Below are 27,074 nucleotides of genomic sequence, written 5' to 3' on the forward strand. Positions count from 1 at the left end.
TAAGTAAGTAAAACAAAACCTTCTCTTCTCTAATTGGAAATAAATAAAATGAAAATGGAAAATGTTTAAAACCCTCACGACACCCACAGATTTATCCCAAAACAAGGAAATTACTTTCGCGTTCAGAAATTTTTTTGGATTCCCTTCATGTTCTTTAGACACAAGATAATCCTAAAACAACTAATTCAAGAGGTATTCTTAGACAAACCTAATGACCCTTTGTTGTCAATCTATCAGAGTCTAGCTCTAATCAGCCTACAACGATATCAATTTCATGCTGGCAGAAAGGAAGCTGGTACTTTTCAATAAAAGGATCCACCAGCTGAAATAAGTACCTCTCCGAAACAAATGCACCCAAAACATCACATATAAGGTTGAGGAGTTCATGAAAAGCGTGATCACTAGTTACTCTGTATTGGTACATAAAAGGATACGACTTTTAGACAAATCTGCTATAGAAGCGGAATTTAAATTCATTGCCAGCCAATTCATGCGTGTTGTAAACATTCAATAGATTGGTTGGGAAAACACAATTTGATAATGTAAACGGAAAGTTTGAATAACTCTGACCCATATTTCGCTCTTAGTTTCCGATATGTTCTTTGCTGACCAATTGAGAGTCCTACTCCGAAGCAAACGCAAATATACAGGAAAGTTCCAACTATCGTTTCCTTGTAATGTATTTTCTTTTAATTTGATTCCTCCTCTCGTAGAACAGAAAAAGTAGCAACTGCCAACAACATTCAAATCCAATTTAGAATCTCATCTACAACTCAATTTCAAATGTTCCGCTCTGACGTGTTTTCCGGCCCCGCAGAGATCGCAAATAAAATTCATAACACGACTGTCCAATTCAATTATCCCATCCAATTAGTCTGCTCGAGCTATTTATTTCCATTTCGTCTTTCATGTTGACACTATCTAATCACCACAACATTGCGGATCCTTTGACTGAAGATCTACAGGAATGAAAATTCTTCGGCAAACAACCACAAAACATACTGGCGCTCCCTATATGACTTTTCTCCCGACAGGATTTACCCAATTTAAGTTTCCTCCTATATGTCCGTCTCGATAGTACCTTGGGATATATTACCGCTGGCAATCTTGGGATGTCCGTTTTCTTCAACTGGGCCGGCCTAGTTCTACAGAAGGATATGTCATACGAGCGTGGGTATACACGTACATTTCTTCACTACAAGGTGAGCGCAAAGTAAATCAAATTAGTACGCCACTTGACATTCCTTCGGTTAGATGGGACTTTATATCTGATATGTAATCAGGTTTTATCCTCGTTGTTGCGAAAATGGAAGGGTGCTGGCCAAAGAGGTATCTCTTGCTACGAAGAAGCGAAGACAACTAAGTTAAGGGACATTTTGTAGGTGGCAAACGTGGGACCATCGAATGGCCTGCTGAGTTAAATTGCTTTAATTTTAACTAAGTTTTCATTATGAAGTCTAGCGGGGAGCTGACGCGCTTGTCCTGGATCTTAACACTGATAGGAAAAGCCATTACGAAAAATGGTTATAATTAAAGTAACTTTATGTTTAATACGTGTCAAGCGCCGTCTGTCTCACTTATATAGTGCACCACAGGGAATTTTATTCCTTTATCATGATATTTATCCAGAGTTTCATACCCTTATCCCTTTATAAAAGATGGAAACATGTACAATCAAGGCAAAACTAATTTCAATGAGTTTCCCTTCCATCCACTTGAGCAATAAAGTTTATTATGGTCAAAAGTTTTCGCATATTTTTTATGTGTTTTGGGGGAAAGTTTCACGGGTTTCAATAGACTATAAGTCTGTTGCAGTCCTCATTCTTTGTGAGAAAAGTGATCAAAATTAGAGGGTGCTTAGAACTATCGGAGAGCCCTTTGACTATATAGCTACGTTTATACAGAATATGCTTTGGGATGCCTCTTATAACGAATCGAAATGACGAAATTTCTATGATGATGTCCACATCGATTGGAACAAAAAATGAGGAAATCCCATGAGTATAAATTTAATAATAATTGTCTCCGGGATCAGGGTGGGGGTGGCTTCGGTTTGAAGTGTGTTCATTCAAGACCGTAACGATATGCTTCAGGAATACAGTACCCAGTGATTGTTACCTTGATGTGACTTCGGTACTCATTCGCAGGTAAGTCAACTGGTTTTCGACGTACAGTCACGAAACAAATCCCACTGTAATCCCTGCGATTTAAACCGCGACCTTCCGTATGACAGCCCAGTGCTCGAACAAGCTCGAGCTGTTCGGACACAAGATGCGACATACAGACAGACAGGTCCACCCAGTGCGAGCTCCAGATCTGCAAAATTCAAAAGGAGCGAAAACGATGGATGGACCAAAGCAGTCAACAAAAAGGTGAAGAAGAAAGCAAGAGTGCGAATTTGTCCAGAAGCAATTGTGATCTCCAGCAAAGATGAAGGACCCAGAAGGATGACCTCATGTTTGAGCTGAAAAAAACTAGCTTGGGGAAAACTGATGGCTTTCGAAACCAAGTTAAGAACTCACTTGGGGACAATGTCACATTACAGGCTCAAAAACATGAGGTCTAAATGAAATGACATCCAAAGGAAAAATTTGCACTGCCTTGAAGGAATAGTTCAAGTTGGAGGAGCTTCCCGAGTTGCGATTATCAGTGGAGGCAGCGTAGAAGTTATTAGCGGCCGGGAAAGCCGTCTGAAGCAGCAAATTTCTTTAAAGAGGTGCTTCAAGTGCCTAACCTTTGCCCATTTCGTCAGACGAAGTAGCTTTCGTAGTAACGCGAGTGGTGCCCATTGACGTTTTGGCTGAAAGGATCCGAACACTACACAATTGGAAAGCACATAGTCACCATAATGCCAAGGATCGACGACGAGAAGAAAGAGCGCACACAATCAGGGTGTAGAAAGAACGTTGGGATAATTCTCATAAAGGGAGGAGGACACACAGCCTGATTCCAAATATCCAGCGTCGGATCATGCGCAGCCATGGAGATGTCCACTATCACTTGACCCAATTTCTAACTAGATATGGTTTTGGACATGACGATTCTCCCTTCTGTCCTGGCGTATAAACGAATATTGTATGTCCGAGATTTGCAAATGAGAGGAAAAAACTTCTCTTGACAAGACGCTGTGGCCGGAAGTGGAAACGATCATTCCGCAAATGCTCGAATCCCAAGAAGTGTAGAATGCAATTAGTGACACTATAACCTGTATTCAGGAGGAGCTCCGAAGATTAGAGCGCTTACAAAAACGCAGCAGGGAGCGAACAATTCTGACCGTAGGAGTAAACCGATAGGGTTTTATCCCGCCCGACTATGTAATGTCTCTAGATAATTCCATAGGGCATAGTGGGGTAGGAGAGGTAGTTTTATTGGATTAAAGTCCCACACTGTGGCTTTCGACGCTTTCCACTTCTAAAAATACAAAACAACATACAGACAAACAGACGGGCAAACAGACAGTAAACCGATTTTAAGAAAGTTTTGTTTTACACGAAGCCTTATAAAGGGCTGGGGAGAAGTAGATTCCTCATGAATGGAATTTTAATATTTCACACGAATATAAATTATTCTCGTTAATTATGACGTGAGCTTCTTATTTTTATGGCTTAGGATGCGGTAAACTCGCACGAAATTTATAAGCTTGAACTGTATTAACTTTGACATTAATAGTCGGATTTTCATGAAGCTTGATATGCGTCACGCGATACGACCCTGCCGGTGTAAAATTTAGTACTACTAGGAGGAATCTAAGGGTTTTTTCAGTCATTTTAAAATTTGGTAATATACAAGGTGCGTACGGTATTTGAGGCCTCAAAAAGTTTGTCAACAACGCCTAATAAAATGAACACTAGGGGAAATGTAGGAAAACAATTTCTTTGTTATGCCAGAATGGGTTGTAACATACAAAAGAAACATTATTCAATACACAAGTACAAAAAACAAGTCGGGAAACAGAAAGCTGAACGCTTCAGGTATGAAAGGTTTTGTATATTTCTTTGATAAAGACATTTGAGTGTGAATTTTTCCCACTAGTACGTAAGGCATAATATATGAATATATTATGTGAGAACATCTACATTCAGTATTGAGTTTGCGAAGAAGCGACAAATTTGATCTATTATAACTTTGTTAGTAATAATCCAGTAGGATCATGCTTATATATTATAATATTATTTTTAACTTTATTGGAAATTATATCTGCATGGAAGGCACCATATAGTGGCCGCCCCTAGATTTTCTTTAGATTTTTCGGTTGGATAGTTTCTCGGAATGGGTCCTTTAAAGAAATGACCACTCTAGACCCCCCACAGTCCCCACCTTTCCAACAAATATCAAAACTAAGACCAGCTTCGAAGATTACTAATCGAGACCTTTCATTCGATACCCCACATGACTATCACTGATGAAAAAAAAAAATACATCCCCCTTTTGTATGTACGGGGACTCCTTAAGTTTGGTGTAAACCGATTTTAATAAGGTTGTGTTTTACACAAAACCTTAAAAACGGAGAAAAGTGTATCAAATTAGCACAGCCGTGGGAAAATGAAAGAAAATTCAAGTTCACAGTCAAAAAAGAATACCAACACTAAAATAAGTGAGATCAATCGCATTCAAAAACAAAAAGATTTTTAATACTTCATGTGTTAACCGTTGGCTTTAATTACGGCTAACAACCAACATGGCATCGATTCCACCAGGGTTCGAAAGTAAAATGCGGCAAGATTATTCAATTTTTCGAGGAGTCGCGTTCTCATTTCAGCTTTATTTGTGACGGGTGGGCGGTGACGAATAATGCGATACAATTGGTCCCAAAGGTTTTCAATGGGATTGAGCCCCGGTGATTGGGAAAGCGTGGCTAATACTTTAGGACAGTTGTAAAGGAGCCATGTCCGGGTTGCATACGCTTTATGTTTCGGATCGTTATCCTGGTTAAGCTGGAACGAGTTACTTTCCAACAGGTTTCTAATTGTTTGACCCGAAATTTGTTTACAATACGTTTCGGTGAACTTTCGACTAATGTTCAGCAATTACTTTAGGGTTACACTGGACTTTTCGAAGGATAACTCGCTTGTCTTGCTACGACAGGTTTTCAGTTCAACTAGAATGCGGTTTCATGTCAATCCTAACCTCATTTTTATAAGCCCGGAGTATTCGATAAGCAGTGCATGGTCTCATATGCAATAATTCTACGATTTTGTATCCTGATAAACCTTTTTCCTGATAAAAATAATCAACTGATGCTTTTCAAATTACGTATCACGGGATTTACACGACATCTTTCACCTTTTGTTATTTTACGAAGTCACTTCACATAAACTGCATCAATCGTCTCGCGCAACTTTGTGGTGTTGCACCGCTATCACCCATCGATTGGAAAACCTTATTAACAACATAGCGTACTAACAATTCTCTTATGTTTTTTTGTTATTTATTTCTTTTTTCTTGTGTCCATGTATTCAGTTATGTTTGTTTAGTATGTTACCAAAAATTTGGGCATACTCAACCTATTTTTCTCATACTTTTTCATTTTCCTTTTTTTCACCGTTGTTTTACCACTGTATGTGGCTATAACTTGCTGAAACCATTTTTCTTTTTGCTCTTTTTCAAATAAGAAATAGGGGACTACAGCTTAACTCAAGAAATTAAGAGACATGCAGTTATCGTCGCTATATGTGAAAATGGCACCGATTTAGAAATCTCTAATTTTGCGCGCCCGCGCCGTTCATTCGTTCATAAGGTTCGCCTTGACTTAGAAGCGTCAGGTGGCGATGTAGAATCTGTTGCTATCGCTAACGCTAAAAGCACGAGGAACGTTCGGACATTGTCCGATCTGCAAAATTTGTTTAACAAGTGCCAGCGATCAATGACGAGGACTCTTCAAAATCAGTGAGACCCTTGCGGGGGAGCTTAGTATTTCTGACGGTCTTATCCGTCAAGTTGTTCACGAAGATCTCCGGTATAAATCTTGCGTTATGCGCAGCTTATGTCGGAGCAAACACAAGAACAGGAAGTTATCCCATCGAAACGTTTTCTAAATAAAATTAAACATTTTGAAGCGCCTGAGATATTATGGTTTTTCCTGACAAAAAAAAATGTTGATCAGAATCAAAAGGCCAACGGCAGGAATGACAGATGGCTATGTTACAATCCTATAGAAGTTCCTGTTGTCATACACATGAAGTTTTCAGCTACTGTTATGGTTTTGAGTGTTGTGAGCAACAAAGGACATGTCACGCTAACACACTTCTTTAATCAAGGACTTCGAGAGAATTCTACTGCATATATCTAGGTTCTAGAGACAGTAATAAAACCTTGGATTGATAGTGTATGCAGTGGCAGCCCATATTCCCACTCCTTCCCACAAAGCGTGTGAGGCGACACAAGATTGGAGGGCCGAAAGTTTCCATCACCACATAACATGGAACTTATCGTTGCCTAACTCCCCAGACCTTAATCCCCTGGATTACTACATATGTGGCGTAGTTGAGCGTGAAACCAATAAGCATCCTCATAACACCATTTCTTCTCTGAAGACTGTAAGGTTATATGTAATAACGTTATGGACAAAATGAATAAGGGGCATTTGATTTAGGCATACAATCGTTTCCGGACCCAGATCGAGGAGATTATTGCAGCTAATGTAAATTTTATTGAATGATTTTATAGATATATAGTACGTTAATGTTATGTAAAAAATTCATGAAATTTCATCAAATTTTGTGCAAAGTAAACTAATTAACTTTACTCTGAAGATGTCCTCAAATACCGTACGCACCCTATACTATTAGTAACCAAAGAGCAGATATCAAAATGGGGCATATTTTGAGGCCTAGATTTCATATAAGCGCACCTTCCCGATTTTTGTAGGATTTTTCCGTTGGGTATTTTCCGAAAAAGAATCCTATCTCACTTTGAAAGTGTACATTTTGACTGCTTGCTTGCCCACTTTACGATTTATTCCAAAACTAACGATTCGGAAAGTACTAATAGGCACCTTTCATTTAATACCCCGCATGACCATATTCAATGAAAAAGCAGAATAATTCTTAGAGAAGCTTCCTAGGAAGACCCCTCTCCAAAGTGCCATATATGTCCTTCAGATTTTCGATCCTTTTTTTCAAAATTAGCGTATCGAATATCGCTAGCTTCCAAAAACATGAAATGGAGGGAAGAGTAACTTTCGCTGCGCTGACAATATCCGAATGAAATACGAGTATCTGAATTTATTCTCGAATAATTTTCTGGAAATCGTTCACGTCTTCCGCAGTTACGGAAGAAATAAATTTGGAACCAAGTTAAAGTTAAAATAAAAGACATTTCACTTCTATTCTTATATTGTTGGCATACAATAAGGACTCTTCGATTCAGTGACCTTTCCGGGCGGAAATAACGTTCCACTCCTAGCCACAGCTTCAAGAACTTTCGAAATAAATAATAAAAGTTAAGGACATTTATTCTACTTAAAGACTTGGAACGCTAGGAGTCCTTGGGTCTGTGGACGACTGGGAAATAATGATGTGCAAAAGTTGGAATAGTTTCGAATTTAATTTCTTTTACTTAGTGTGAAGTAAGTTTGATGGCGGAGAACTGATGGTGCTGGAACATGGGTCGGGGATTATACCAACTCGCAGGTTTCAATTTACAAAGGCGAGAATTAATGTTGAATGAGGTGAGTGGGGATGAAGAAGAGGTGCCACAGATACATAATTAGATCTTCGTATTTCAATACGTTATGGTAATTGAAGAGTAACTGTCATTCGATATGTGTGCTCCAATTAACCAGGGAGTATTCATTCGCCGGATTTTCCAACAATTTGATGAAGAAGATAATGAATATGGTATTGTCCCTGAAGATCAGAGTATGGTAAAGTTCATTATTGGGTTCATCAACAATGCACAAAAATTTAATCAATTTTCCATTAGAGCCAATCATGTGATTATTATGGATTACTTGGGCATGCATATTTCAAAAACGTATGAAAATGTTAATACTACTCACCGCTTCGCTCTTAATGTGCTGCATATAGACGTATAGGTATTGAGGTTAGAATTGATATTGATGCAGAATGTAAAGAAACCAATGATTAGTCTAATTAAAGTGCACAATTAAAAGTTTTCGAATCAGCAAAAAATTCAAACTTTTTTTTTTCGCTCAAAAATAATTAAGTGAAGTTAGTCAGATATTTTCCATTAAAAGCAATCGAAAAACTACGCTCGTTAATTAAACTTGGAAACTTACATTAGCTCCATCCTCCTTGCCAGGACGCAATCCAGATGCAATCATGTACGTGCTGCCGATTGTTTTAATCTTCTCGATTCCACTGAACTTCGGCTTCAGCAGGAGCTGCAAGAGGATGTTTAAGGTTGTTCAGTATCATATGAAATACTTGTTCGGAACTAAACTGCAGAAATAAGACCTTAATATAGTGTTACTCTTTGCAAAGGACGAAATGGATAAGATTAAGTGCATACAAAGTTTACGATGGTATTTCTCTTTGAATTATTTCTATAATATTCGGTGAAGCATGGCAAATACTGGGTAAGGTGATTTCGAATTTTAGAAGTTTCTATGTGTTTGGAAAATTACGAATAAGGGCTATGTAGGTGTTTAGATGCATTCCTAATGCAAAAAGATATCTGTATATTATAGCCCGAGTTTAAATCGTAAATACGTCGCAAAATGCACCTATTGCCACTGCTATTGATAGGGATTTTCAAAAGTCTCGATGGCAGAAAATTTGGAATCGAAATTTGTGAAGCAGTGCAATAACATAATTCGCCTTATGAAAACGTGTATCAGAAATCTCGAATTTCTTATACTTTCCTCCTAAGATCTCATAGTAACAGAATCACATACATATGAGTAAATTGATTGGGTACGAACATTTCCAACCTGCGTTTAAACTTTTATTTAAAAACCAGTCGAGAAACCGGAAGCTGGACGCTTCAGATATGAAAGGTTCTGTGCGTTTATTTTATAAACATATTTGCGTGTGCATTTGCTCCATTAGTGCCTAACACGTAATATATGCATGTTACGTGAGAATATCCACTTTCGCGTGATAATGTCATTTAAAATCTTGAATTTGCAGAGAAGCGACAAAGTCGACCTTTTATAATTATGTTAGAAATAGTGCGATTGTCACTAAGGAAGGATCATATTCCATGTTATAAACTATATTGCCACAAAATTTCGTGGGGATTTTGCAGCCAATTACTAAAAATTACAGTAACATACTGTTATTAACTATATTTGAACAGATATCGATTTGGAGGATATTTCGGAGCCTAGGCATTATATAGTGGCAGCTTCTTGATTTTTTTTCAGATTTTTCGGTTGGGTAGTTTCTGAGAATGGGTCCGTTAAAGAAATAGTCAATTTTGACCCCCGCACTCCCCCCCCCCCCCCGTTCCAACAAATGTCAAATGCCGGCTTCGAAAAGTACTTACCGAGACCTTCCATTTGATACCCCACATGACCATATTTGATGAAAAAAAGTGTATACCCCCCCTTTTGTATGTAGGGAACCGCCCCCCTTTTGCATATAGGGGACCCCCCTTAAAGTTAATATAGAATTATGTAACTCGCTGTATGCGTACAGTTCCAAACGTTCCACTGAATTTGGTATGAATTGCTGCTACCGCCTCCGAGAAGAAATGCGTGTGACGGACAGGCAGGCAGATAGACGGACGGCACAAATGCCACAGGGAAGCATTGGACGTCCACACCATACCTGCGGTAACTCACTGGCTAAAACGGGTGTCCCTAGTTATTTGACTAAGCTTTTCGACAGTTACCTCTCGGAGAGGACACTTTGGTACGATACAGATGAGGGATCCAAGTATTATACCGTCACAGCAAGAGTACCCCGGGGCTCATTGTTGAGTCCTCTCCAGTGGAACGTCATATACAATGGGGTCCTTGTCTCCCCCGCCAAAGGAGGCCACGATAATGGATTTCGCAGATGATCTAGCTGTGGCTGTCGTCGCAAAACAACCTGAAACAACCTGTACGCTAACGAAATCATTAGCGCCATAATAGACTGGCTGGAGGTGATTCAGCTTGACCTTGGGGAACAAAAACCGGAGGCTGTCTTGATTACCAACCGTAAGAAGAGGAATACGGTTAATATTCGTCACATCATCACTTCGAAACCGATTATCAAATACCTGGGGATAACGATTCACGCTAAAATTAATTTCAATGGACACCTCGACTATGCCTATGAGAAAGCGTCAAATGCCAGTATATCATTAACACGGATGACGTCTAACATTAGAGGCCCAAGATACAGAGTGATTCGCTCCACATTATTATACGCGGCACCAGTTTGGGAGGAAGCACTAGCGTGTGAAATTAATCGAAAGAGGGTAAATATGACTTACTGCTAAGTGATGTTAAGGGTGTGCAACGTCTCCAAAACATTATCAGGCGACGCATTATGTTTTATTGTGGGAATAATCCCGGTAGATCGCTTAAAGTGCAGTCCACTCCGCCAAGCAGTGCTTTTCGGCAGTTCCGCGGGGAATGAAGAAAGAGAAAGTGGGGGGGGGCTCTAACAGTACCTTTTCAAACATGTGATGACGAAGCACGGTCTGGGCGACCGTAACGATAATAGTGGGAGCTTGCTGGTTTTCTGCAACTTCCACCGCCCCGTCGTTATAAGGCCAGTTGGGTTTCAAGGTCGACACTGCACGAAGAATCAGATCGACCACTTCACTTCAGCAGTAGATTTAGGAGTTGTCTTCTGCATATACGCCATAAGTGAGGCGCAGATATCGGCCGTCTGCTTGTGTGTTGCGCCCGTCACTTCTCACAGGCTTGGCGAACTGCGATCCGCCAAGCTTAATACCGACCGCTTGTATGATCCAGCTGTTGCTCGGCAGTGGGAGAGCTATTTTGCTGATCAGATATACCAGGTAGCGCGCCTGAACCTATCGACGATCGTTGGACTAACATCAAAAATACTCTTTTATCGGGTTCTACGCAAGCTGTCCGCTACGTCCCGCGGAAGCGGATCAATGAACTGATCGGGTTGAGGGCTGTATTGACCGCTACGAGCGATGGTGGGCGGGAGGCGGTCGAACTTCAACACCGAGCGAAATCCCGAGAAATTGAGTGTAGTGTGCGGTGTGACAAGTGAGAAGTTGCTATTGCGATGGTCAGGGAAGCGGAATGAAGTGTATACCGCATTACGAAAAAGCTTGCATGTGGTTGCAAATCTTTTGATGACGATGATGACGAGCTATTGCAGAGATGGTAAGAACGTTTCACCATAGTTCTTAACCGTATCACATGCGTGAGGTTCCTAATCTTTTGGATGATATGGCTAGTCAGCGTGGCATGCGGATCCGGACTGTTTCTCCAAACAGAAGAGGAATCATTCTGGTGATCAATGCACTCAAACGGAGTAAACCGGGGACCCGTTTTAAATATGGCAATGGGAAAGATCCGATTCGGTCCGTCATCAAGTGGGCGCGGTCTCACGACTACCAGCATCATAAAAAAAATACACTTCGGCCGGCTTTAGGACTAAACTTACGACGGATTTCACTTCAATATAATTCGCACTCATTTCATGCTTGCGATTATATATAAATGGAGCGATTACCACCTTTCGCTACCTTCGATCACGTTGCTTCCAGTGCAGAGGTGAGGCAGCACCATGATGGACGGAGCTGTCAGTCAATTTTTTGAAAAAAATTGGGTGTTTAAGTCTAAAAAGAGGAATCCGTTGACTACAAGAGGAAGTAAGTTGCTTCCCAAGTGGTCGGGTCCGTCATCAAGTGTGTGTGTACTCACGACTCCCACCATCCTCAACAAAAAATTAGAGAGAACAAAGTTTTTGTCGGACAAAAACTCACTGAGGAAAAGGACAACTGGTCCTCGAAATACCGGTATATGAGGAATAGAAAACTCACTATTCGGCATTTAAAAACAAAATTTGCCTTTTTTTTCATTATAAAATAAACCGGTAAAATGACACACACAACCGAAGAAATACCAATTAGAAGGGCATTTTTATGCTCCCTGCCGTCGCAAATATAATGGCTACAACAATCCTGGAACGCTTTAAAGAACACCTCGAAAGCTTCATCGACACAGAACAGGCTGGTTTATGCCCGAGGTCCTCCTGCATTGACCACATGAACACCCAACGTATCATATTGGAACAGTGCGCAAGTCTGAATCTCCACTTCAGCTGTTCCTCGCTAATTTCGAGAAAGCTTTCGACCGCATGAGGAGGCTTTATTCACGAGAAACTAATAGCTATTATCAGAGCGACATATGATGGCGCAAAATGTTACGTGCTGCAGGAGGCAAAATCTGAGAGGATTTCGAATTCCAAATCGGTGTCCGCTAGGGTTGCATCCTGTCACCGATATTATTCTTTTTATATCGATTACGTTCTTCATGCTGCCTTGTCTGGAGGACGTGGAGCAATTCAATGGACGATGACATCTTTCCTCAAACACCACAACTACGCTGATGACATCTGTTTGCTCTCCCGTTGGGTCATGGACCTTGGACCTATCTCTCGGCAATTGCATTGCGTGTGATGGCCGACGAGTGGGTCGCCTCAAGGATACTTGGCGCCGAACAGTAAAGAAGATGTGCGGGAATCTCGGGAGGAGGCGAACGACGATGCGTAGATGTGGTTGACGCACTCTACCGCACTAAGGGTGTAAATGGCAATCATGTCTCACAAGAATTTTATTTCTATTAGAATAAACTGCTTTTTTTGGGATAGCAGAAGCTGCTTTATTTGACAACAGCCTCACGTAGCAATCCAGTCTTTCCAAGACCGCCTCTCTTGTCGATTATCAAATCGCCGAGTAGTCGTAGGTTCTCCCGTGCACCAGATCAGCAGGGCTGGCAGTAAATTCTTCGCGGACGCTGTATAGGGACCAAGCAACAAGAAACGCAAGACTTGTTACTTGGACGAATACCAACCTTCTACCATCCCATTGGGCTGAATGGTATAGAACTGCCCGATGACGTTTGAAACCGAGCAGCTTTCTGAGCTCTGACAAGAGGACAGACGTGAACAACATTCCCTGGTCTGCGACAATAACGAGACAGCAGAACACGGAATCCGGCCCCGAGAGATGGCCTCAATACATGGTTGTGCTCTAATGATCTTCAGAGATATTGCCACAGGCCATTGCGTAAGCCCATCAATGATCATGAAGCAGCACTTATAACAATGTGAGTCTTGCAAAGGGCCTACAATGTCGAAATGTATGCTGTGGAAGCGCTTTATTGACCGAAGAAATGCACCTACTTCCTTCTTACCATACCTAACGAACTTACACTTCTGGCATGCAATACGCCCTCAGGCCCAAGAGTTGAGTCCTTGTTCATAGACGACCAGAAATACTTGTTAGCATCTAGCCTTTTCTTTGTTCGAAAGTCAGTGGGCGCAAGATCATTCACTGAGCTAAATACTTTCTTATGGAAAGCGGCCAAAAATAGATGACCTAGGCCCCTTTGGAAGATCTCGCAACCGATAGAGGAAGGTGAGCCGAAGATAGTAAACTCCATGAAAGTGTATTTGGAGTCCAAATACAGGCTCTGAAAAACTGCTTCATCCTCCTGGGTTGTTGGTATTACCGGAAAATCAACTATAGCTGGGATGTTGCTTTCTAAGATAAAGGACAAAGCGTCGGCGACTAAATTGTTGAACACATATTGAATATGAGAAGTAAAGTAGCTTGTGGAGGTTAGGTGCTGAAGTTGACGAGCAGACGCTTTATCGGGTTTTTAGCGTTAAGTAATCGTATGAGAATGAAGTGCCTTCAAGGGAAGAACGAACGTATTTGGTGTTCAGATACTCGATTAATACTTCACGATTCGTTGAACGGGATTCAATTGCTTGAAGAAGAAACTCAACAGCTGCCAATTTCTATTCACCTTCTTCACCAAAAGTGCACCGTATACCAGCTGTTGCTTGATGATTGTAAATGACTGGGCGCTTTTTGAAAACCACAGAACCTCCCGCCATTCCTTGGTTTTAGACACAGACAAAAGGGCGAAAGGACGAACCAGAAGTTCAAGTTTTGTAATGTATAGTAGACGAATCCCTGTAGTGTTTGCGCCACATTGTACAAGCCAAAGGCCATCCGTGCAAACTCGAGGAGCCGGAAAGTTTGCGAATTGCTGTCTTTGCAGTATCTTCGGGAGCTACAAGAAATTTGGCGATATGCCTTGACGGGATCAAAGGTCGAGAAAACACGACAGTTTCCTAAGTAATGCGTAAAGTTTTCGTAGAGAGGGATGGAATACCAGTCCCGAAACGTTTGAGCATTCAAGCATCTGTAATCCCCATAAGGTCGTCATTCGCCATTAGGCTCGGGAACCAGATGAAGTGGATATGGCCAACAACTGTTTGAAAGTCAACATGTACACTGCTTAAAGAGTTGCTGAAACACTCTCCGCGCAACAGTGGACGTGAAAGATGGCACCTTTCAAAAGATTGGGAAGCCAGTGGTATTGAAGAGATGATAAACATCATGCTTAACTGGCTGAGAGACATTGCATTCGATAGTGCCCAGAAAGGTCGATCGGAAACGCTTCCAAAAATAACAGAAACTGTGTTGTTCGTTGTGCACTGATGACCTAAAATAGGTTGCGGAGTCTATGAGGGACCTATACTGCATATCAACCGGCAACCGAAATTGGCACAGAAAGGCCCCACTAGAATGAAACGCCTGGAAAGGATCCCACGGAAGCGAGGCCTGCAGCTGTAAGTAGCGTAGGCTAGAAGTTTCTTGCGGAATAAAATTTTTGGATGCGGTGGATTGAGGCCTCAATGCCCATGTCTACTAGAAAATTTCGCCTATCAAGGGAGTCGTAAACTGGCGATGGTAGCAGCATACAAATGCGATGCGGACCGCGGCGATGGACCAACAGATCATTATCAACAGCCTGGACTTGAAGGAATAGACATAGACGATCTTTATTTTCAACAGGATAGAGTCAAAAAACACACAACAAACATTGCATTATTGCGATCTAAATTTCCCGGTCGATAAATTTCACGTAATGTTGACATAAGCTGGCTCCCTAAATAATACGATCTAATTCCACTAGACAACTTTTATGTTTTTTTTTTTAATAAAAATAGTCAAACCTGAAAGAATCTAAATTTTCACATGGTTTCTTTTAAAATAGCATCTAGACGCCTTTTTTGAAAGGCCTTTATTATTATAGAGATCCTTGAACTTATATTTCCTCCGTGCTGAACAAGTTAGAGATTTTCAATTTAAATTCCGAATTCAAATACGTAGATTCTATCCCCATTCACGCTATACGTACCTTATCAAAATCACAAATGATTTCATTTAGCAAACGCAAACACTCTAATCCTTGTTTATTCACATCCGTTTCGTCGTAAAATTCCTTATAATTCGGTATCGATGCAAACATTACTGCCACACACGAGTAGCTCTCGTGGTACAAATCAGCTGATCTGTCCTGAAGCAAGAAATGTGCTGCGACGTGAGCCGGAAGGATATTCTCCAGTAGAATCTGTAACGAAGAAGGGACAAGTGACGCAATCCTAATAATACATTTCGGGAACAAGGGCAAGACGGATGCGTAATTAAATCGGAAATTAAACTGAATAGAAGCCGGAGCTTAGCATTCATGTGTGTATGTTGGGATTAAGGATAAGGAAAATGATTTTCTTCCGCTTAATGCTGATTGACCTACCTTATTGATGCCTCGCATGGTTTCCACTTCTTCTTGTTCGACTTTTAATTTGGCCTTCCACAGGAAGTCAGTTCGGGCGACAAATTCTCCCTGTCGGTCCAAAGTGTGCAGGACGGCGGCTATTAGCCAGAGAAGAAACAGACCACGTAGCGCCAGAGGCAAACTGTAACATGGAACGAAAAGTTAGTAAATCATTGATATTAGGTTATGGTTCGGATTTGGGTTAGACTCGATGTTTGCAGATTGAGGGACTATCAAAATGTAATTGAAATGTGGTTGGACTGAAGCGAGGAAAATAGGAGCATATTCGATTGCAAGGAGTTGCGGTTTCTTTTCATGGCTTCCGGTTTGAATGCTCGTGCGGTTTTCGGTGTGGCATTGTGGCAAACGGAAAATCCATTTTCGACAAAACCAGGAATTGAACGTTTCTCTAAATTCGGTGGTGTGAAGTGAATGGTTACGAAACAATTAGTGTTTATCGCTTAAACGAACATTTTGTTCCGACGCGGAGAATTAAAAGTCGATTTTTCCCTAGAAATAATCAAATTTGCAACTTCTGAACTGTCGAAGAAGGAAACTTGTGCATTCCAATGGGCTTAATATTGAAAACCATGAATGGTTTTACGCATAGTCTTTCGGTCAAATACGTTTCGATTGAGCCGGCTCTGTGAAACATTTTTTACAAGAAACTAATAACTGCTCCCCGCGGACACCACTCCGCTAAGAAAGCCCAAATCATAAATATGGAAGCTAGGGGAATTTCCTCAACAAATGGTAAGAAATCACAGAATTAGAATCGCACCAAAACGCAGATTTCAGAGGACCCATCCTCCTCCACAGAGAAATCTGGTAGGTAAACCCTCTACTTCAATGATATTCAAGCTTTTAGTGCCTGCGGTGTAGCTAGACGAATTCTCCAGAAAATGGATCAGGAAGACATGACAGAAGTAATTTCCAGCCATTAAACTGTCCGGATAGCTCAAGTGGGCTGTCGTACGGCAGAGGGATTTGTTATCGTGACTGGATGTCGGATACCAGTCGACTCAGCTGTGAATACCTGAGTACCTGAGACAAATCAGGGTAATAATCTCGGGCGAGCACAATTCTGACCACATTGTCTCCTAAAGTATACTGTAGTGTACCATTAAGGTCTTAGATGAAGTGCTCTAACACACTTCAAGGCCCTGATCCAATATGGATTGTTGCGCCAACGATTATTGTTATTATGAAAGGAGAGGGGATTATAGACTAAACTTTGCCTGTCAGAACTATATCCTCCAGCTCTACCTACAAAAGTGGAAGAAAGAAAATCTGGTGACACAACTAGGCCATACGAAAGCGAATCCATGTGGACCGGACTTCGTAACCAATGGAAGGACTCCTCACCGAAGGTAGAGGAAGGCACTGGGAAAGAAGGCGAAGCTCCTTGAGAATGAAGACAAGATCGTGGCGACATCAGCAGCTTTGACAATATCCAAAGTAATCGCACATTATGTATAGACAAGGTAAGAACATTCTAATAACCCTGCTGAAGCCCACAGCCCAGCACACACCATCAATGGTGGTAAATGCTTTGAAGTTCTCTGCACCAAAGTCTACTACCGGGGTTTCTGGTGGAGATTAGGCCTAGTTAGGGAGGATCAATTCAGGGAGAAATATTTCAAAGAAACTGCTCGCTCTCACAAGAAGGCCAACATCAAGGCGGAGAAGAAAAGGATGTATTCGGAAGTGCAACCTTAGTTATGACCACAGCCAGGAGATATTCTGCTAAAGTATGAAAGGAACCTTTTATAATACTGCAGCAGTTCACGTGCCTTCTTCTTGTCCACGGCTTTACCTTGACGCTATTATCAATTGGTAGTAACCTATCAGTAGTAGCTAGCAGTTAATACGGGAAGCGTCTCAAAGTTGAACTGCAATTTCAGAATTATGCCGCATAAACACCACGGCCAACGTCTTAATCATATCCGAAATGAGGATATCCGTGATCGATATGGGGTTGTACCGATCGTGGAAAAACTCCGAGGGAGGCGTCTTCGAGGGTATTATCATGTAATTCGCGCTAACGAGAATCTACTTGCTAAGATTGGTCTTAACATCGAAGCCGATAGTGAGCGAGCAAAACGCCGGCCGAAACAATGCTGGCTTGATACGCTGGATGGGGATTTAAAAACCTCGCGCTTGCATCCAGAACAGGCATTTGATGAAACCAAATGGCGAAACCAAGCCGGACGAGCTAACCCCGCTTATGAGCGGGACAAAAGCTGAAGAACAAGAAGAAGGTGAGGTTGCAATCTGTGGGGGTTCTCCCACATCGATTGCAGGATTTCAATTAGTGAGAGGTTTGTCGCCAGATGCGTAAAACGAGGTGTACTAGTGGCTATATATTTAGGTAGCAGACTAAATCCGCCAAATTCTTTGCACAGACCTTCTCTATTTTGGAAACCCACACATTTACAATGGAACCGCCAATCGTTGTATGATGGCGACGTTCAATCAATACGCGGTCAATTTGATTCACAGTAGTCGCCTCTGGATAGCCCCCGCATGTTTGTGGACCGCTTTCCATGCAAACCAGGTACTTCCAAAAACCATTTCGTGGTAGTTGAATAATCCGCAGCGTACCTTAAAATAAAACGCATCGCCTGAATACGGGTTCCGTCCCTACTTGGCTGTTTAAATCTCCAAGTATGATTTTGATATTACACTCGGGGCAGGCTTCAAAGGCTCGTTCTACTGCCTCGTAGAAGGTATCCTTCTAAGACTCTGCAGTCTCCTCTGTAGGGGCGTGAACGTTAATGAGGCTTATATTTCTAAACTTGGCTTGCAAACGCAGAGTGCATAGCCGTTCGCTTATGTTTTCAAAGCCAATAATAGTAGGTTTCATTTTTTGGTTAACTAAGAAACCTACTCCGAGCACACGGTTTACTACATGCCCACTATAAAATATGGTGTAGCGGCTCTTCTGCAGGAAACCGGTCCCGGTTCAGCGCATCTCTTGTAAAGCTGTTACATCAGTCTAATATTGGGACATGATGTAAACTGCTGGAAAGCATTCGATCTGTAGCGAGAGCGTGCGTTCCATGATAAATGCGTAAATCGTTTTTCCGTTTACTTTGTCGTGTTCGTCGTTGTAAAATCCACCCAGTCCGTGGCTCCTTTTGTGGCTTCGTAACTAATTGTTTTCCATGTAGGGTTTTCAGACCTACCCAACCACCAATCTGGAAGATCAGCTGGTACAACTTGTCCCATTTTTATGCATCTCCTTGATCCTCCTTCGTCTGCGGCTTTTCGTTAAGAAAGATTCAACGGTCACCAAGCTGAGGTGGAGGTAGAATTTGGTAATAGAGCTGTCGGCGTTGGTTCAGCAGACGTTTCCCAGGTTTTACGCTCCATCGTAATTACCAATCCACGTTTCGCCCTGGGGCCTACTACCCTTTGACCACCTATTTTTATTGCAGGCGTTATTAATGCTGTGGGCGAAGAACTAAACGGCAGTTTGAAGCATGAAATGAGAGTTGCGAACGCATAGTCGATTTTGTGGCCAATCACGTCCTTGTAGTTGTAGGTAGATGGTTTATCAAACAATTGCCGACGCATAAGACGTAGGCATTTTAACACTGTCACTTATTGAAAAGCCATTCTCCATGAGGCCATTGCACCTCAACATAACTCATTGATTGCTGCCTTTCGAATCAAGCTACCGAAAAAAGAGTGCTAGGAACACATTGACCCACCACGCATTAAAAGGTAGCAAATTAGAGAGAAAAAAGAAGAAATGATCTCGCTTATATGATTACCCACCATTATTAATGTCAGATAATCGAGGATCCACAAAGCGGCCTATACAACCCTCGGGGTCACCAAGTCAGGTTAGCGGTTTATCAACCAAAGTACTAGGCTTTGGAATAACGGTATCCAAATGAAGTTCCGTGAAAAGGAACTAGCTAGCTATTTTTGCCCTGACGAATCCTGCTTCCGGAAACTCGAATGGCTTTATTTTCACACGCTAATATTACCGCCTTGTCAGTTACATCTGTAGTGCAGGCACCGCTCTTATTGTTGCGAAAAGGCTCACTGATTATGGCAGCTTCGATTCTATGAGAAGGGATAGATGGTCTACGAGAGAAGGTCTTACGCTGTCTTGCAGTGAGGTTGATTTGTATTAAGCTCATTTCTTTACTGCATACAAAGTCCTTCTAAACACTGGGCATCTGCTGCTGCCTACAACGTGCCGACAATCGACGACCTTTTTTAGCTTACATAAGAAATAAATCAAACCGTTCATACCAGAAGCATCTAACTTCCGGTTTCCGACTTGTTCGATATAATTTGATATAATTATAAAGTTTAAAACTTTAACCCTAACCAGTGAGGGCCATTTAAAGTGCCATGACTTTTTACGGAGGGATGATCATCGCAATTTTCCAACCGGGTTTGAAAGAGAACGATGGGGTTCGGAATTAAACTCGTCCGTTTCGACATGAAGGCCCCATTTTGCAACGCAATAACTTTTCAGAGAAGGGAGGCCGGGGGGGGGGGTTGTAGTTTCGGCCGCCGCAGGTTTAGGGGCGGATTAGATAGGGGAAGTCTTCCCCTTCCTATTGTATACCCTCTCTATCCTCTCTCCTAAATGGGTTAGGGTTGATTCAAACTTTGGCATGATTATGTAAAAAACCCATTTTGAAGGGTCATAATTTTTCAAGAGGATGACTGCCACAAGTTTTCATCGGGGTTGGAGAGAGGGACTCCCCCTCCCGCTCCATAAACCCTTGCGGGATTGGGTTTAAAATTCAACCTATACCTTCGACTGCAATGACAGTAGGTTCCAATTCTAGAGAGCACACTTTACGATGGATTCAATTCATCTACTGAAGGAGGATCTATTTTGTAAATAATTTAGTGAGTTCCAGCAAATACTGTGTCATGCAGACGTTAAATGCAACAATTGTATTCAAATATGTCAAAATCAACAACCGCACTGCAAAATACCACATCATATCTTATTCTGGAAAATAGTGTAGAAAAGGATACTCAGGAATTGCTTGTGGGAGAACCACAAATATCGGAAAGCATAGCCCTGATCTTAGCCGGAAAATAGCTTACTGAGAGCGGCGCAATTTTCTCCCTTGCATTGTGCCAGCTTTTGCTTTCAAACCGGACTCACAATATGTATTGCCCGAAGAAACTCGCATGTAATATTTTAATTTCCTTCATCTCATTCAAGGACTTTTTCGTTTATACTCAATGAAATGTTTGTATATATGTCATTAAAAAGGAAAAAGGCTTTAATTGTCTTAATTTGGGCTATTCTAGGAAAAATTCAAAACATACTCCACCGGCGTAAAAATGATGAATTGGTAGTTGTTTGATACAGTGAGAATAGAAGAACAAGTATCACTTAAAAAATGTGCCAGCAATTATCCTTCTGAATATTGAATTTAGTTGAGAATTAATAATGATTAATAGAGAAGGAGAAATATTAGGAAGGATAAAAATCGTAAATGGATTAGACATTTCTTACCTGTCTTCACTATGAAGTTCTGCGTACGCCCTAAATAGGTCACTTGACCATAGAATTATAATTTCAACTGTCCCAGCTGCAAACATCACAAATAATTTGAGTATGAATCCTGCACGGAGGAAAGCTGACACAGCAGATAAGCTGAGGGCGCAGCACAGAAGGTAACCAGGCGCTGTATTCGCCACCTCCGCCACATCAATTCGTTCTATCGGTGGGAATTCGGTTGAATTCATCTCAGTTGGATATACATTAACAGCTACTTCTTCGTCGAAATTGATCTTTAAAGGAAAGAAATGAAAAGAAAACCGAATTAATATCTGAAATCCGTCATTGAAGAAAAATCGAAAAAGATTGTTTCCTTCTTAGGTTGAACTGAAGTTTGGTTTGTCAATAAAAAGATTCTTCTTTGAGCGAAAATTCAACAGAAAGCTTTGAAGAAGAATCCACACTAAAGGAAGGAGTAGTTGGCTTTCGAGATATAGTATTTAATAAATAATCTTTAAACTAAGAAGGAAACTTTTTAAGTTTTGGTTGGGCTTAGAACAAAAGTTAGTAAATTATGCAAGATACTATGATAAAAGTTCATAATTTGAATGTAAATTTGATCCAGATTAGAAAAGTTCGCTTGATATACATATATGCATACCTAAGCTCATAAAATATGCAACTTACCACACTAAACACAGAACATGCTGATATCAAAGCATTTGAAATTAGAAAGATAGCTAATCGCAACGTTCTGCTGGCTGCTATCACTTGACCTGGGCCATTGTTCCCAGGCGACGCGCTCTCAGACATTTGAGAATGACTTAAGTACAAAAATAGGCCTAATGCTATGAGGGAAGCACCTAATGATCCCAAGACGGCTACATTGCTGGAAAGTAACACAAACAACACATTAGATCTCCATACGGTCTGCGCTTCAGTTCCAGCAAAATACGGAGGAATACCAGAGCTGAATCATAACAAAGTAACTTACGTATGTATAACAATTAATTGAATAGCAGCAATCGATACGAAAATAATAAACGCACAGATGAGATCGTATCTGAAATGCGGATCAGGTTGTGCCCGATACATTGCCTCGCGCGGACTATTACGATACCACATGGTGATCGGTTTCAACTCAGTCGGGGGTCCAAAGCAGCTAAAGTTAGCGAAGCAACGTCTTTCCGGTGGTAATAAATTTGACTCGATCATTGCAATACTCTGTTCGGGGGAAATAGTGTTTATAAAGAAATTAATGATCGATATTTCTGGGAAAACTAAGTAATTTTCATTAGATTTGTGTTTGCCCCACAAGAGTAATTTTTATTGTTAATGGTTGCGGGCTGAAGTAATTGATTAGTCAATCAAACAAACTTGATTCAAACTTACCGCAAGACCGATGTTTTTAGCTAATTTCGATTCAGCGATATTCGCAAACGGCTTATCAGCGCCCCAGCATTCCACGTATTTCGTCATTTTCGAGGATGGACGGGAACGAGTCACTGGTCCACCTGGTGTTGCTGTAAAGCATAAAAGAAGATTGTTAGCGAATTATGTTCCATATGTTCTTGAAATAGGTAATTTATGTGGCAGAAGCCATGGTTCCATTGTAAAGGCTGAATTTTGAACCCATTCACCGGGGTGGGGATGTTGTAAAGCGGGAGACCCAACTCGCCAAACCCAATCAAAACTCCTTGCGGTCACCGCCCCCCTTTCAAAAGTGGTCTTTATTTCATCATTTAGTGTTTCCTATTCAGTCCTTAGTGGATCATCATGACATCCACACATGAATGAGACTGTGCCTCAGTTTCATTAACACCACACTTAACGCTGGTTAAGTGATAAGCTCACAGCGGTGTCATAATAGTGAAGTTTTAATTTTCAATTCGACCCCGAAAGAGGGAGGAGTAGGGACTATACGTAGGAGAGAGAGGGAAGTCCACTTCTACTTCTGTTAGGCAATTGCAGTGGTTGCTTCTTTAAATGTTGGCCAAGTCGGGCTATTTTTTGTGTCAATACAGTAAAGTTTCAGTTTGGACTCCAACCCCTTAGAAAGAGAGAAGAGAGAGAAGAGAGAGAGAGAGAAGAGAGAGAAGAGAGAGAGAGAGGAGAGAGAAGAGAGAGAAGAGAGAGAGAGAAAGAGAAGGATGTGGTGAGCGCAGAGTAAGATTTCTTCTCATTAATATTGTTAAATAATTGTGACGACCCTGACCCCAAACCCCTGAAAAGTTACGGCTCCCGAAAAAGAGGCTGCTTTCCTATCATTAAATCGTCCCGATAATAGCTTTACCAATAAGTCAATTATTGATTCGAGATTAGTCCCTTTTTAGAGCGCCGAAGAGGAACTTTCTCCTTCTTCATGCGTACCTTGGAAAAAAAACTTTTTGATGGGGATGTTAAAATACCCTAATTTGAGCCGCCATCTGTTTTTAAAGAGGGAGGACTGGCGAAATTTTTTATAGCGAAGAAATGGGGTCTTCAGAATTCCCTTCCATACTTTTTTTACTCCCTCCAGGGATGGGATTCAAAATAGAATCCTACCTATTGACACAAAAATACATACACAACAACACATCACAAATTTTGAGAGGTAAACCCTCCCCGATAGAAATTAGGCAATGACGGCTTTACGGTTTCGTACCAGGGCAAAGGCAAATCGGTCCAGCATTAAGTTGATGCGGATTTAGGACCTCACAATTCTCAAAAAAAATATATTTTCAGCTCTGGCCAAGCTCTTGTCAATAAGACGGATTTGCGCTCAATATATTTCGTAGTCATGCTATGTTCTGTGAATTATATAAAGGAGCACTCAAAATTTGCGAGCCGCTGCGGTCACGCTGTTCTCAGGGCAGAGCTGAGGCAGCGTCTGACGATTTGCCTCTGCCCTAGTAAGAAACCGTAAAGCCGTCATCGCCTAATTTTTAGAAAGTTTGGGTGCTAAGCCCTAAAAAGGGTGAGTAAGTTGCTCCCCATTTGGTCCGGTCCAGTATTAAGTTGATGCGGACTTAGGATCCCACAATTCTCAAAAAAAAATAAACTCCCCGATAGGCTTGGAAATTCAAACTCCACGCCATAATGATATAAAAATTACTTTGAGGTGATATAAAAAGGTAGGGTAGGGTAGGTAAAAAGGTAGGAGGTTTGTAGAATGGATATACCCTCTGCCTGCGATAGTATCCCCACCTCTTCTGGGGATTAGGTTGAAAATTGATCCTTTGCTGATGCCATTAAGACAGTTTTGAGACCACATATGAAGCTACAACACGCACAGAGTTGCTCAAAGTTTACTCTTCAATATGGTTGAAAATACAGTTACAGCGTTCGGCAGCATAACTTCCATTTTTAAAACACGCGCCGATCAGTCGGTTGATGTCGCTGTGGAGCGGTTGCGATTTCGCTCTACACGCGGGAGTATAAAGTTTCATGCAGACAGAGTTCAGTCGACACGTATTGGAATAGCGAAGGGCATGCTTTCGCCGTTGAGGCCTACTTTTCGAGCGGATGTTCTGTGATCTCAACCCTTTAATTTAGCCCTGTTGGCCCTTGTCCCGGGCCGGAAATCAATTGTTACATGAAAAATTGTATATGTTACAAGACGAAGAATTAGAAGCCTCTCGGCCCATTAGATCACCTGAGTACATTGTGGCGAAGCGAAAGTTTCAATGTTTCAATACGGCTACCCTGGGACTCTTCAATCATTTTGCCAGGAAAATTTTTCATGATTCCATCTTTACAAGATGGCGATTGTGCCGAAACTTACTGAATAAAACGCCAATTCTCAAACGCGTATGAGGTTTTTCTCAACGACGCCGTCGTTCCTGAAGACGATTTTTTTTAGTGATGAAATCCATTTTCATTTGTGTGGATCCGTCAGCAAGGAAAACATGCGCTACTCGGCTGATACCAAACTTTGAAAACTGCATAGGGTGAATTCGGACTGGTTACACAATTTTTTTTTTCATGGCGATGAGTAAAAATTTGGAGACACATGGTTTCAACACAACATTGCAACGGCACACACCTCAAGACGGCTGTTTCGAGGAAATACTTCCTACTGCACCTCATTTCAACTAGGGGTAATTTGGAGTGACCAGGCATAATAACCGATATCTGGTTCAATATGGAGCTCCAAACTTACCGGTTTTGAGACAAAGTCCACCAATCCGATATTCGTAGTAGCTGCCTGCCAATCTGACCTGTACCATCGCTCCATTTAAACAGAATCTATCCTACCATGGATACTGCCCTTATAGACTCTTCTAGCTGTATCATCGTGACTCATACGGATTTGGCGAACTGGATTTTATCAGCAACCAAAAGACGATGACATTTGTTCTATTTCGTCGTCGACAGCACAGTTCTATCAGGTTTGTTTTCAATTATTTATTGCACATTTTAATGACGAGAACCTCCACCTGAGCAAGCCTGTTCGACGCTTCTGGATGAAATATGAAAGAATATTCGCCAAGATGCTTTTCCAAATACCGATAATTATTATCAGACGGCTTCGCAACAATTTTAAGACGTCGAGATCTGCTTTGCATCTCACTTTCATCCCCGGAAAAAATATGTACGCTAACTCTCGTCCTGAGTCCCCAGGAAAATATAGGCGGCTTATGACGTCGAATATATCCTTCCAGCAAGGTATCTTTAGATTGGCATTATGGCAATCTAATGATGAAAGCATTTTCTGGGGTTCCTGCTTCGGGGCGAGTAACCAGTTATGTAGGTTCTTGGCGTGCCCAAGGATGAGGCATAACTTTGGCCACGATGTGAATTCTCCACGGTATTTCAGATATCAATATACGGGCTAATACTGCGCGCATCTACACTTATATCAAGGACCACAATGCTCACTTTCGTATCTACTTTATCGCAACAGATAAGATTGTAGTTCGTCTGTACTTCATTTCTCAAACTTACCCCAGCAGGCTCAACTCACCGAGAAGGTATAATTGGTAATTATACACATTGCAACTCACCGGGCCACGCAATGACCGCGATCCATCTTAGACTTGAACCACCTTCAGGGTTTATTAGGAATCGTTGTTTTTATTCTGTCCAGAGTGCCTTTCCGTCATCATCCGCTATACATGCAATAGATCGCACTCGAATGTTGAATTTTCTCGCAACCAATGTTGCATATTGCATAAAGCACAGTATTTACAGCAGAAATTCAGATACTCCATAGCAACACCCCTTTAGCGAATTCCAGTTCACTTATTTCCCTTAACGCTTACTTGGGCGACTGAGACTTACTTCGCTTAGGAAGCACGCCAAACTCTCGAACAACTAAGGGTTTCCGATCATATTACCAAGTTCACTTCCCTATTTGACTGGGGTGACGAAATTTGAACTTTATATGATACATATAGGACCACCGGAAGAAACACATCGAGCGTTAAAGAGCTCAGCTCCGAGAAATACAGCGGTTGATCGGCACCAAGCGTTTTTGTTCATATGCTTATGTGGGGAGTTTCGTATACATAACAACAGTACATTGAATTCAACGCGGATTTCAACTCTTAAATCTTTCTCGCTACGTTCGGAGGTCGAAGCTGAGCAGGACCTGCCTATTTTCACTCGAAACGGAACTGGCAGGCTTTGACGAACTTTGACAGGAACTAGGTTTTTGTATCTATTACGTCATCGACAAAAGTTATGGGATAGGTACCATTTGACTCCCCTTGTTAGCAAACATTTGGATATGGTTAACTTTATACGCTTACCATACGTACCGAGGCATACCTCAATTTTAGGCTTATTAGTCCCCTAACGGGCAGCAGATAAATTCACAACTTTAGAGCTCCTGTTATGACCGGAAAGGTTGTTATCGAAAACGCTAGA

The 27,074-nt window shown here is 41.4% G+C and overlaps 1 protein-coding gene across 5 annotated transcripts in view; it reads right to left on the reverse strand.

The window, feature by feature from the left end:
- The window catches only part of LOC119647624 (adenylate cyclase type 2), a 240,162-nt gene that overhangs the window by 23,971 nt on the left and 189,117 nt on the right, over window positions 1-27,074 (reverse strand). For 4 of the 5 annotated variants that reach the window (XM_038048671.1, XM_038048673.1, XM_038048670.1 and 1 more), the window contains 8 exons: window positions 22,617-22,747; window positions 22,219-22,448; window positions 21,912-22,113; window positions 21,240-21,517; window positions 15,716-15,878; window positions 15,320-15,532; window positions 8,240-8,344; window positions 8,000-8,017 (listed from right to left, as the gene is read on the reverse strand). In XM_038048671.1, the coding sequence (XP_037904599.1) occupies window positions 8,000-8,017; window positions 8,240-8,344; window positions 15,320-15,532; window positions 15,716-15,878; window positions 21,240-21,517; window positions 21,912-22,113; window positions 22,219-22,448; window positions 22,617-22,747 (1,340 nt within the window). The remainder of the gene's footprint in view (window positions 1-7,999; window positions 8,018-8,239; window positions 8,345-15,319; window positions 15,533-15,715; window positions 15,879-21,239; window positions 21,518-21,911; window positions 22,114-22,218; window positions 22,449-22,616; window positions 22,748-27,074) is intronic. The other variant, XM_038048674.1, reaches the window with a different exon arrangement.

This window comes from Hermetia illucens, chromosome 2 (assembly GCF_905115235.1).
Source record: "Hermetia illucens chromosome 2, iHerIll2.2.curated.20191125, whole genome shotgun sequence".
Taxonomy (NCBI): domain Eukaryota; kingdom Metazoa; phylum Arthropoda; class Insecta; order Diptera; family Stratiomyidae; genus Hermetia; species Hermetia illucens.